At 41.1% G+C, this 13284-nt stretch overlaps 1 protein-coding gene across 1 annotated transcript in view; it reads right to left on the bottom strand.

The window, feature by feature from the left end:
- CEP290 (centrosomal protein 290) overlaps positions 1-13284 on the bottom strand; it is a gene marked incomplete at its 5' end in the record, with an annotated part of 88927 nt that overhangs the window by 12070 nt on the left and 63573 nt on the right. The window contains 4 exons of the mRNA XM_018570212.1: positions 2639-2811; positions 4911-5033; positions 8506-8670; positions 10108-10194. Of these exons, the coding sequence (XP_018425714.1) occupies positions 2639-2811; positions 4911-5033; positions 8506-8670; positions 10108-10194 (548 nt within the window). The remainder of the gene's footprint in view (positions 1-2638; positions 2812-4910; positions 5034-8505; positions 8671-10107; positions 10195-13284) is intronic.

Below are 13284 nucleotides of genomic sequence, written 5' to 3' on the forward strand. Positions count from 1 at the left end.
CCCCCCCAATGTTCTTATAAGGACTTACCTTAAAGGCTGCCTCTTGATCCAATCATCTTCTCTCCAGAGGTTTCAGGAGTCCCTCCAGCACTGATCCGGCGCAGAATCCTCGGGTCCCACGTTGTCGGTCTGATGTGCATGCATTCACCTGCACTACATCTCTCCTCTCTGAAAACATGAGTTGATTACCTGATAACTCTGTTTCCAGGAATCTTCCAGGACAGCCATCGAGATATAGGCTCCGCCTGCCTGCAACAGGAAACACATCAACCACATTAAATAAATAGACTCCTCCTTCCATCCCAAGTCAGTAACCTCTAGGACCGAAGGCTACCCCATGCACCAAAGTATCCCTGCCTTCATCCAACCTCGGATGCCACCTGGATACACACCAAGGGCGGGAACTGGCTGTCCTGGAAGATTCCTGGAAACAGAGTTATCAGGTAATCAACTCATGTTTTCCCCAGTCATCTTCCAGGACAGCCATCGAGAGGATCAGCGAGGACAAATCTTACCTCCTAGGGTGGGACCACAGCTTGCAGGACTTTCCTGCCAAATGCCTGGTCTTGTTGAGTCAGAAGGTCCAGCCTGTAGTGCCTGACGAATGTCTGGAAGCTGGACCACGTGGCTGCTCTGCAGATCTGTTCTGGAGTAGCCCCTGCTCGCTCTGCCCAGGACGTAGCCCATGCTCGAGTCGAGTGTGCCGTGAGTGAACCTGGCAGCACCAAGCCCTGTGCTTTGTAGGTGTCAGTTATGGCCATTTTAATCCACCTTGCAATCGTGCCTTTAGTGGCCCTGTTCCCCCTAGTGGGGCCCCCAAACGTAACAAAGAGGCGGGACACCTGCCAAGGTTTTGTGACTTGGAGGTACTCCAAGACAGACCTTCACATCTATACCCTGCCACTCCCGTTCTCTAGCAGAGGCCGAAAGATGACTGGGGAAAAATGGCCTGGATGGGAAGGGGGTTTAACACCGCGGATGTCAACTGGTTAAAGTACAATTGGGTTTTTAACGCATAACAAAGAATCTCAAAAGCACTGGGTGAGCTAAAAAAAAAAAAAAAAAGCACAGGAGACACTGCTTGCTTTAGAGCTTTGTTTGTTTGATTGAAACCTCATACTGAGTGTGCTGTAAACAAGAGAATTCTTTTTGGCTTAACAACAAAAAAGCAGAGTCTGCAAACCATGAAAAGACGACAAGGGTCCCTTAAAAGAATGCAAAATATTAAAATTTACCTTGCAAAAAAGAAAATTTAGCAAATCGTAATTGTTTTCTTACTTACAGAAGAGAGAATGTATACAAAAACACTAAACACAGCTGGAGTATAGGTGGACTTCCTGAAGTAACAAACTGCATGCAACTCCCCCAGCCTGTCACTGCAGCCCCTGAAAAGTCTATTAAAAGGGGTGGGAAACCCCAAATACCCCCCAACTGCACGGTTTTTACGGGGGGATGTGCAATGGCTTTGTTACTTTGCAGAGTCTGAATATAGAACACGATTCCACTAATTTCAATTGAGAACATCTCTCAGCTAAATGCACTGCCCAGTATATGCTTTATTCCCATCTTTGTGAAAGTGTTTATGCTCTTCATGCAGTGTATGATTTAATTTACTGCCATTCAGCACACTTACATTAAAAATTGAAGGGTTTGAACACATTAAAATGTGCTGTAGTCTCAGAATACATTGTTTAAAATTCTGTCTTTGTTTCATAAACAGTGATCTATTTGATAAAATCTGATGATCTATGCTTAATTTGCATATCAAATGTAATTACAGCAGCTAGAAATATAATGGAGCAACTTGAGAATATGAAGAGGTTTTCATATAGAGAAAAAGGTAAGAAGTCATTGACGGCATCTGCTTTCAACAGCATAATGACATGCAATAAGACACTGAATGCAGTGGGATTTTCATTTTGCAAGCTGAACCTTGCTTGTGTGGATAATGGCAAGAAAGGTGACACCCTAAAGGATGACACAAATATAATAAACCAGGCAGGAAAGTTTATATATATATATAGATAAAAAATATAGTGTAATGTAAACGGGTATAAATATATATATATAAAAAGGTTTTTTTAGTCAGGTAAATATTAAATATTTCATTTTAATATTACATCGTTTTTTTATCCAGCCAGAACATGGAGCTCTAGTTTCCTTTTCGTGTGTGGAACATTCTATCGCTTTCACCTATGCTGAAAGAAGCCCATGCTTTAAAAAAATGCAGTATCTAACAAAGAAGAATCTAATCAATCTAAAGAAAGCCTGATGATGTAAAGATAATGTAAAGGATCCAACTACATGTATTAACTTGGATATTAACCTTTATTTATTTTTTGGTATATTTGGTATCACAACAGAGGAATCAGTTCTATCGAAGAGAATATACAAAGACCTGATTAGAACCTGTAGGTGTGTTTAGTTCCTCCTTTGCACCATGTCTATGGCTATGGATATGGATATTAATGAACAGACGTCTAGGATAATTATGCATTGCTCTTTTATGTGAATATCACTTGCGCATAAATATCCAGACTTTTTATATCTTCTATATTACCCTAACCATTAAACCCCCAAAGACTGATGTTTAAATGTTGCTTATACAGGGCATAATCAATGAAATGAAGAAACATACTTGCTTACAACAACCGACTTCCAGGCCTTCCCATCGACTCCTTCAAGTTGAGGCCCTCTGCTTTCAGAAAAACTCAATGTATTTCTCATTTCTTCTAGGTTTGTACTTAGTTTTTCATTGATCACCTCCAAATTTCTTTTTGCTATGCGCAGCTTCTCTGATGTTTCCGTTTCCTTTGTAATAAGATGTTAACAGGACATGACAAGATCAATTTAAAACTGGGGACAATTCTTAATTCAGTAAACAAGAGCAAAGACATTTCTTTTTGGTTATGCAAACCACAAAACAATAAACAAACAACTTTATTATTTGAATTGTCTTAATAGAAATACATTAGCATTTTAAAATATCTTTCTTTCAGAATTACATTTTCTACCATTTGTTAGGCAGTATTATAATGTTTACACTAATTTAGAAGTTGTTAGCAGTCACCAACTGACTATGACCAATTACTTAAAGGTTACATGTTCTCTTAATAGGATACTCCACTAAACCCACAGATGTTCACGTTCCCTGTGCTCCCCCACCATTCTGCTCTTCAGTTGGTGCATTTGTGTTTAGGAGACCATGCAACTTTTCCTCCCAGGATTATGTGCGTGGACCTAAGTGGGCAGTCACCAGGTCATTTTCCACTGTCCCGTGTGAGCAGATCATTAACCATGCATACGCTCCAAAACAGAACTTACACCGGGTTTAGATGCACAGCTGCAATGGACTAAGTAAGGAAGCACGGGGAAGCCATTAGTGGAGTGAAAAATGGGAGGCTGTGGAGCTTTCTCATTCACCAGTCACTTTACCTTAAATAAACAAAGTGACAAATTCTTTTTGCGAGACCTCACTAGCTTCCTTTGTGCAGCTATAGTTGTGCTCTGAGGTGATGATGAAAACCGGTTAAAAAAACAATATTGCATAATAACAACAGTATTTAAATCATAGTTCCTGTGTGGGGAAGGGGGCAGTCATTAAATCAAAGTGTACAGAACATATTACTCAAAATAACACCTGAAAAAACAAACATAAAATAGATGCAATGTAAAAAAAATGACAGCAAGTAATGAAACTACAAAAAAGTATCGGTTGATCTGCCTGAAACTCAGTGTGCTCATCATAACACCCTGTTTGAGCTACCTACATAGTGTCCCTGTTGCTCTGAAATACAAAACAGCCTTTTCAGCCCTGCCTACAGAGGACTACAGAGGTGTGCCTATACCCCCATCTCTTTCTATCCCTCTCCACACGTACTTTGATTTCTTTCCCAGTAAAGCAGTGCTGCTGTCTTGACTCCCAAAAGCCTGTCCACACACTGTGTGTAGGTAAATTGGTCTTGGGAGATCTAGTTTGGGGAGGGAGGGGGGGGGGTATCTACATCAGTAGGAAATGCACTCCCTGCAAGAGCAAGCACACGAATAAACCAAGACTGCTTCTCAATACAGGAAGAAGGTAAAATAATACAATACCGGGGCATGCTCTAGAGGTGGAGAATAAGGATTGGGGTAATGCCTGGACATGCACTTTAACCCATCTCAAGCTATAATTTGTTTACAGTCATTGCCCATACTACATTAGCAAAACTAAAGCTATGGCCTGACCAAGGACAACGCCTCCATTTTCTACTCTAAGGGCCAACTCATACCTTTAGGGTGCGTTGTGGTATGTACATTAGTGTGTTGCAATGCTATTCATTTTGAATGCCACCCAAATGCACTAAGGGAATGCAGCTGCAACATACGTGTATTGCGTTGGCAAAAATGATGCAAGTCCTTTTTTTGGACGTATTGGTGTAGACAGCCCATTAAAACAACAGACACTAATGCAGAGCAAAATGCACATTAACACAATGCACTAGGACGCTATGGTCTGAATGGGCCTTATTCATAGAATTAAGGCCAACTAATGCACAGAAAAAAAAAAAAACTGGTGTAGTGAGCATTAGGTCAGATTTTGTGAGACAGTAGAATTAAAAGACATAAATGTAAAGCAATTAGCATGCTAGATGTAAAATGGATTATTAGACGGAACAGACAGGAAATGGCTCAGCTAAAAAAAAAGAAATGATTTCAGTAATTCCCTCTGACACAGGTAAAAAGAACCGATTCAGTGATTTAGTAGTAAAGTGACGTACTGTATGCAGGACTAATTAAAGCCAAACAGCACCTGCATTAGTTTATGTGCAACAAAAAGGTGTTCACACTAGAAATGACAAGAACGACTTAATCATACGTGACTGTTACAATTTTTAAAAGGGTTCAGATCACAGTCATTGTATTCTTACCGTTTTCAGTTCCTTACGAAGTCTCTCATTTTCCGCAATTACTTTTTCAATTCCTTTCGTCTTTGCTTCATATCTCATACTTAGCTGTCCACCCACATGCAGCTGCAGCTTTTCAAGTTCAGACTAGGTGTGAAAAAAAAAAAAAAGAGACAAAAAAAAACACAATAGGGCTTGATCTTATACAAAAAACGCAGTAGTCATTGATCTCCAAACAGAACACAGGGCTGGATCAGTGCAATGTGAGTTACATGTGTACATGGCACTTTTGTACCATAGCTGTAAAAGAGATGTTTTCAAATTCTAAAATACTGTGCACAAATCTCAGTTGGAGATATTTTAAAATTGTCATGCAGCTTTGAAATGTATCTAAACCCAAAAACAAAAATGTCATATATTTAAGTTTACCACTATTTAGATGTGGCGGTTGTATTCGTTTTCTTTTTATAGGTTTTTTTTTTCTGGCCAACACACTTTCCGTCTTAGGGTCTGTTCACACTATATACGGTGACTGGTGTTTTTCAGCAAATGAATGTCAGTAACTGCTAGGGCACAAAGAAAACAATTGTTTCTTATGTGTCCTGTTCACACCACAACGCAGATGTGATCTGTGGTACAGTGCACTGCAAAACAATTCAGACAGATGCATTTTTTTACAGCTCACTGGAAGTCACCCCACACTTTGTACACTACAAATAATGTTAAAAATTAAAGGAGAACTATGAGGTGAGTGCTTTGCACTCAGCCTCATAGTTCTAGCCGACCTGTGACAATGAGACTGTCACAGGTCGGCTCAGTAGATCGGGAGGTGAGCGAACACATACCGGCGTTCGCTCACTTCTCGATCCTGTCACGGCGCTCTTCCGTGACAGGGGAGTGGCTTGATTCCCCCTCCGATCCTCCAGAGCTGACTGGCGGAATGGACAGGGGAGGGGGCGGGTACAGCTGGCTCTGCCACTAGATAGGCAGAGCCAGCTGTCACTCACGCAGCTGGGCGGATCCAGACATAAATGTTGGGATCCGCTTCAGCGCCTCAGTATACCGCGAGCTGTAGCTCGCGGTATACTGAGCCTAGGGCGACGGGAGGACGCTAGTTTGTGTCCTCCCGTTACCCTAAGGAGAACTATAGGGAAAAGCCCTAACCCCATAGTTCTCCTTTAAGAAGAGAAGTAAACAGTGCCTTGCGTGTACCGCGGCTCACCACTGCCACTCAGTGGACACTAGTCGCACAGTAAAACGCAATGATTTACCGTGCGTCTTGTGTGAATGAGCCATTACAGTGGCCACACTCACTTCACCTCTGTATCTATGGAGGAGCAATGTAGGATTTCTTGGACAGCAACACTATCAACCTGTGGAGAGGTTCGGGTTAGATGGACTAGTAGATTTAAATGGACTTGATTAACAAATTAAAGCCGAATTCCAGTTAACATTTTTAAAGCAGTTACAGATAAAGGTTTTAAGTAAATGAGTGAAAGTTGACCATTGTAAGCACCTCTGTCAGTGTATACAAACCGTGTCCACAGATAGAGGGCTGAGACAAACCATATGAGGTTAACAGTGAACCTCATATGGTTTGTCTCAGTCACTTTTTCTGGACAGCTTGGTCTGGTAAAGGAAGTTGAAAAATAACAGGCTTACTGGCTGGACTGTCAGTCACCGCTCCCCCGCAGGGATTTCCCCCTCCCCTCTCTATTCCTCCAGCGCTGACTGCAGGAACAGAGGGGGGGCAGGCACAGCTGGCTTTGCCTTTAGAGAGGCAGGCAGCAGGGTGGATCCCGACAATATTGTCAGAATCCATCCTGGCTGCAGTGCGGCTCTGTGCTGTTAGCATATAACGGGCAATAGCCTGCTAGATGTTGAGTTTTGGGTCACAAGAGGACATTAGTATATGTCCTCCTGTGACCCTAAAGAGAACTATGGCAAAAAAAAAAGGTTGGGCCATAGTTCTCTTTTAAGGTTCTGAACATCGTGCCTTTTTGCACCCATGTACATATATCCTTAGGCAAAAGAGCTGCTCGAGTCTCTACAGAAAGTCAGAAGTTCAGATTTGCAAATACAGAAACTGCAACTGAAAGAGTATCTATGGTCAAAAACTAAAAATAATTATGCATTCCTATATTAAATTTCCATAAGTTAACTACAACTATATCCATCAAGTTTGTAAATGTACTTATTGAAGATGCCTACAGGATGTACTTCCTCAATGCAGTGACACAATTTGTGGGGAATATGCAGTGCACTGTAAGTTTGTCACAACTCTCACAGAGCCTGCTTTCTGATCAATGTAATGTGATTATTGCTTACTGGAAGCAATACATTATGTAGTCTTGAGAAATGGAGATTGCATCCCATCAAGCAGCAGGGAGAGAGATGCAAAGCACACTGGGAATCCAGGAAGTTGTTGAAAGTGATTGGCAGACAGAAGGAAGCGCTCACTACATAAAATCATTTTTCAAGTAATCTTTGATTGCATGATCAAAAACAACTCTACTATGTATTCCTATTCCAATGCTGATGTTGTAATAAAGGCAGCATAATATGCTGTATGCTATAACTATACAACTCCTTTTAATCAGTATTTAGCATTGAGGAGTGAATGTGCTTGCAAATTTTATTTTTTTACAAATCAGCTGATTTTGTTGCCGAATGTGTGCTGCATCTTTGGTGAAACTGACAGTGGGGAACAGGCACAGAGATGAGCTGCAACAAATACTTGCCAAAAGATAGTTTATTTTGTGAATTACCCCCCTCTAGTGGCCACTTTGTTGCAAATGTATACAAAAATGGTGTAGATGGGTTTACAGATCTTATGAAGTTATGTTTCAGGGTATCAAGAAAGTAAAGCATTGCAAATTACTTGGAAAATAAATTCAGGTATGTATGTACTGATCCGATTTCCTTTTTTTCACTGCCCTTTCCCACTGTGGTGATTATTTAAGTATACTGTAATTACTTTTTTCATGTCATTATGCATTTGGTGGTCTCTGCTTTAAGCTTAAATACAATAAAATATCTTTCAACGAACCACTGGAATGTGCATTGTACAGTGTGCTGACATTTTATTTTGAATAGTAAGCCAATGCACTACTATAGTAGCGGGCAATGCACACCCACACCGCAGCGCATCATGCTGAATAAAAGGTTCTAGTTCATTATATATGCGCTAAGGTGCACTGCCAACCCACTTAAAATGAATAGGCTGCCATAACACCTTAACGCAATGCACAGGCAAAATTAATAGGCTGCCATAACACAGACCTCAATGCAATGCTGTGAATTGGCCCAAAAGTGCAACATATATTGGAGGCGTCATTTCTTTATGTATAAGGACAAAGAAGGCAATATAAAACAATGACATGCATCTGAAAACCAGAATAAGGCATCTTTCCCAACATTCAAAATTGTTGACGGCCCTGTGAAATATCGGGGCTGTCTACCTATCCGTATGAGAAAACAGACTAGCTGCTTTATGTCTGTAAATTGGACAGCCAGGTCAAATACCTTGTTTTTTGTCCACCTGCTGAACATACTATTTGGGCAGCAGATTGACAGACACGAGAGACCTAAGCCACAAGAAACTAAAAGGCTGAAATACCTTTAGTCTTTCATTTTCCACTTCGAGATTGGATAATTTTTCATTTGTCACAACACCTGGGGCTTTCTTTAGGTCCTCATTCTCTCTCTGAACTCTTTCCACGACTCGTTTCATCAGACCAATGGTCTTCTCCAGCTCTGGTATAGTCTTTCCACTTCTTCCAGACTTCAGGGATTCAGAAAAAAGTAAGAAGATTAATAAAATAATTACATGAAAACAAAATTGAAACTCTTCTAGCAAAAGATTTACAAGTGGGTCTCATCCAGTTTGTTTTATATAAAATGATGAATAAAAAGGAGAAAAACCACACACCAAGAGAATGTTAATTACTTTTTATAATGTGCAGCGAGGCCATGGTCTGCCAAGGTAAAACTGAGAGAACAATGCCAGCTACTGGTCAGATTAGGAAGCCTGCTGCTAGTCTTAGAACGTAACATTTAAAATATATCAGCAAGACTTTAATACAGCTACATGCAGCAATATTTATGTCATGTGAATTAAAAAGCTGGCAAAATTGAAAAGTCAAAGCTGGCAAAATTGAATTTTTATTATTGTTCCTATAACAATTGTGTAATCACCCAAATCGCTTGTGTATAGCTGAATATATGACTAATGTGTTATTAAACCTCTGACACAGTTATTCAATTCAGGAATTTAAATATCCATTTTTGGTCAATTATATTCCCCTACCTCTGCATCCTTATTGCACAATGATAAAAGTGAGCCAAAAGGGAATATAACATTTGTATTCCCCATAGAAGTATATATTTAATTCAACCTGACAAAGAAGACCACTTTAGCACGTATTATCAATCAATGTTGTTATTCAAACTGGGGACTGAATAATAAAGTGGTCTCTACTGCCAACGACAATCCACAGTAAGTACTGTAATAAACCTGCATAAACTACACAAACCTAAACTTTAGGTAAATGGGTGAGTACACAGATAAAATACAGATACAGTATATGAGCTCTGTTTTACCTGACAAATCATTTGTATTTCTGTCCATCTAGTCCTGAGATTTACCCAGCCCTGCCAGACAGCACATCCAGGTTGGTGACCTGCCCTTTCACTACATGAGTTACTCAACACAGCTTGGACACCTTCCTAGCTCCAGCCTTTGATTGGACAAAAAAGGAGTAGCACCACGCTAACAAAGTCATCACTGACTTTCTGTCAGCATTGTAATCACATGCAGGACACCTGCTTGGCTTACTACTGGCTTACTGCCCCTCCACTCTCAATCTGAGTTCCTTGGTATTGGGGATTACAACAGGCTGACAGATTTAAATATTTTTTATAGACATATTTATATACAGTATGTGCATTATTATTATTTTTTCAGCTTGATACAGTCATCACATATAAGGACTGGTAAACTGCAATATAGAACATTTTTGTTCTTGGGTTTACTGTAGATATACTGTAATTTTTATCTTCTGCATTCATATGTTCTGTTAACACTTTTGTTTATAAAGGTTTCCATGCTAAATGTTTTCGCAAACTTCTGAGCATCTTCACATTTTAATTTGTAATTAAAGATATTTCCTACAAAAGGTTTATAATATACAGATTTAAATAATAATAGAACTATACTTACGCCTCGAACATTTCCAAGTTTACGCTCAGCTTCTATTTTATCCTTTTTGAGAACTTCACACATTTCTTTTAAATTAGCAATTTGATCCTAAAAAAACATCAAAAAATATCCTCAAGTTTTTATATTAATTGGGTTCACAACAAATTTACCAACTATAATGGCTTTGAATTGCTTAGTGGAAACTAAGATAATTTTAAGCAATTTTTCTATTACAGAATTTTTGTTTACAATGAGTAAAATAGGATTTTTGTATTCACTGTAAATTCTTTTTTTATTTTTTTTGAGTCCACTAAGAGTCACAGGAAGTCATCTTTAGGTTATACTGCGAAGAATGATGTCCTGGTTTAGTTGAACAACAGGCTAGCATCTGTACTGAGGATCTTCTAAAAAAAACAGGAAGGCCGTCCTTGATTCCAGAATCAGATTGCTAAGCTACCTGGTCCTTGGTGCAAAGCAAAGCAGTCTGTCCTGGAACTGTAGTGACATGTTCCATAACAGAATGTTGTACTGTAGAGGTTTGGAGTGAAACTAGGCAAACCGGACTGCCTCAATGGAGGCTTCCATCAGACTCAAGACTTTTAAAGAAAAGCAGTAGGTCTGATAACTCCTGGACTGTAGAGCTTGGATCTGAGATCAGACAGAGTAAAATGTATCTGTGAAAGAAACTCTCTACCCTGTGCTGTACCGAGGACTAGACCCAAATACACACAAAAATTAGTCAGTTCTAGTGATCATTTCTGAAGGTTCATGATGCATTTGAATCACTATAATGTCTGGATGGTCAATGCATGGATGTCCTACAGAGTCTGCTCTGACTGTTCCGAAAATAGATCACCTAAGTATCCCACAATGGGGATGCTATAAGAATGAAGCAGGGCCTGTACTGGGGCTAGCATCTTGATAAACCCCCAAGGTGCAGACAAGCTGTCGAAGGGCAAGGCCACAAAGCAGTAGTTTAGAGGTACCACAGCAAAGTGTAAAAAATGCTTATGCACTGGAAAGATGGGGACATGCAGGTATACATGTATACATCCTTAATTTTACTGAAGCTAGTCAGTCTTCCTTGGTGAAGGGAGGCGATGAGTGACCTGCTGGATTCCACACAGAATCTCTGAGCTCGAATGAAGGCATTCAATGTTTTTAGATGCAAAATGGGGCAATTTGGAAAAGGGGAACAGGTTGGAGTAAAACCGCTAAAAACATTTTGCTACAGGAACTGGGGTAGTGACACTTTGATCCAGGAGACCTGAGTGAGGTTTATGAAGTATTGTTAAAGAACTATGATGTGAGTGAAAATTACTCATCCTCATAGCTCTAGCCGAACTGTGACAATGAAACTGTCACACGTCGACTCAATAGATTGGGAAGTGAGCGAACACATAACATCGCTCGCTCACTTCTCGCTCATCTCCCTGCAGAGAGCAGTGACTGTCAGTCACGGCTCCTTGCAGGGATTCCCCCCTCCCCACTCCGATCCTCCAGCACTGACTGGAGGAACGGTGGGGTAGGGGGCGGGTACAGCTGGCTCTGCCTCTAGATAAGCAGAGCGCATTGTCACTAACGCAGCTGGGTGGATCTCGACAGTAATGTCGGGATCCATCCTGGCTGCGTCGGTCTCAGTATACTGCGAGCTGTAGCTCGCTAAATACTGAGCTTTTGGTCACAAGCTTTGGCTACAGCGAGCTGTAGCTCGCTAAATACTGAGCTTTTGGTCACGGGAGGATGCTAGTATCCCTTAAGAGAACTATGGAGAAAACCACTTACCACCAAAGTTCTCTTTTAATCTATGCAGTGATACAGGAAGGTTGGAAGTGAGAAACCAAGGAGGGGACAGGAATCAAAACTCCAGCTTGTAGCCCTTGGAGACCACCATCTGCATCCAGGGCTCTGAGATTCAAGCAGTCCAAGTGTCTGTAAAGGTTTACAAAAGTCCACCTACTCTGTCACGTAGGGGGTGTACCTTTAATGCTGATGAAGGTTTGTCTGAGGATTTAGCAGACTTTAAGCTCCTAGACCTTGTCGGTTGATTGGGAGCAAAGCTGGGGGGTTGGGGAGGGGCGTGTCTGAACATGGATAGGAGTGGAGAAATGAAAGGGACGTTTCCGAGAAGAGGACTTTGCTGTCTGTTCCTTAGGCTTTTCCACTGAGGAAGATGTGTACCCTTGCAACCAGTAGCATTCCTGAAAATGGTATCCATAGTAGGTCTTAAGAGATGATCTCCCTCGAAGGCCATGTGGATCAGACACTTCTGTGGGTTCTGCAATCTGCCACTTCGACTAAAGTGTCCTGCACATGTGTACTGACCCATGCATGAGAGGAGATAGGAAGCCTCCACGGTACAAGTTCTAAAGGACCCAGGACTGGGAATAACACTGGTAGAAGCAACAGGCCAATTCTCTAGTTTCAGAATGGTGTGTACTGCCTTAATATGAGCTGAAAGAGTATATTTTTATTTGGGAGTAATGGCATAAGACTGACACCTCTAAGAAGAGCTTGTAAGGCAAACACTGGAGTGACTCAGAATCAAGGCCACGGGAGTTCAAGGCCACGGGTAGATCTGATTCAGAATCTGGGGAAGAAGGTGCGGGAGGGCACTTAGCAAATAACTTGGTGATTTGGGCCATAAAGTCTTTGCATGACTGTAGTCATAAGAACCAAAATCAAGAGGGCTACACCCAACAGAGCTAAGGAAGACTCCAAAGAACGGGATAGACTATGTCTGCTATCTTTAGCAAAGGGCAACAGAATGGCAGCTGTTGGCTTCATCGGTGGGCATGCTGCAAGCAGCACCTTTAGCAGACTGTGAGCTGGAGGCACTGCATACAGTGTGTCTGTATTTTAAGAGACTCTCAGTGACAGATGTACTTAAGGTAGCTCCTGATGCTTGCCAAATTCACAAAGTGAGTCGAGACGGGACAAATGCTGAGGCAATGTCAGCAACTCTGCCGCTAACTTTTTACTAGAAATTGAGTTTTTAAAGTGCTCTACAAAGAACCCAGTGCCTGAAGGTAATTTCCAGGCTATCCCCACAACATCCAGTCCAGCAGGGTCCAGGTGCAGCAATACAAATGCCAGAATGAGGACAGCAGTGCTGGAAAGCGCAATCATAAAGACCAGCTCTAGCAGCAGTGTAGAGAGGAGTCTTGATTGAAATCAGTTTTTTTTTCACACAGCAGA

Source organism: Nanorana parkeri, unplaced genomic scaffold (genome assembly GCF_000935625.1).
Source record: "Nanorana parkeri isolate BGI_ZX_2015 unplaced genomic scaffold, ASM93562v1 scaffold1478, whole genome shotgun sequence".
NCBI classification, from domain to species: Eukaryota; Metazoa; Chordata; class Amphibia; order Anura; family Dicroglossidae; genus Nanorana; species Nanorana parkeri.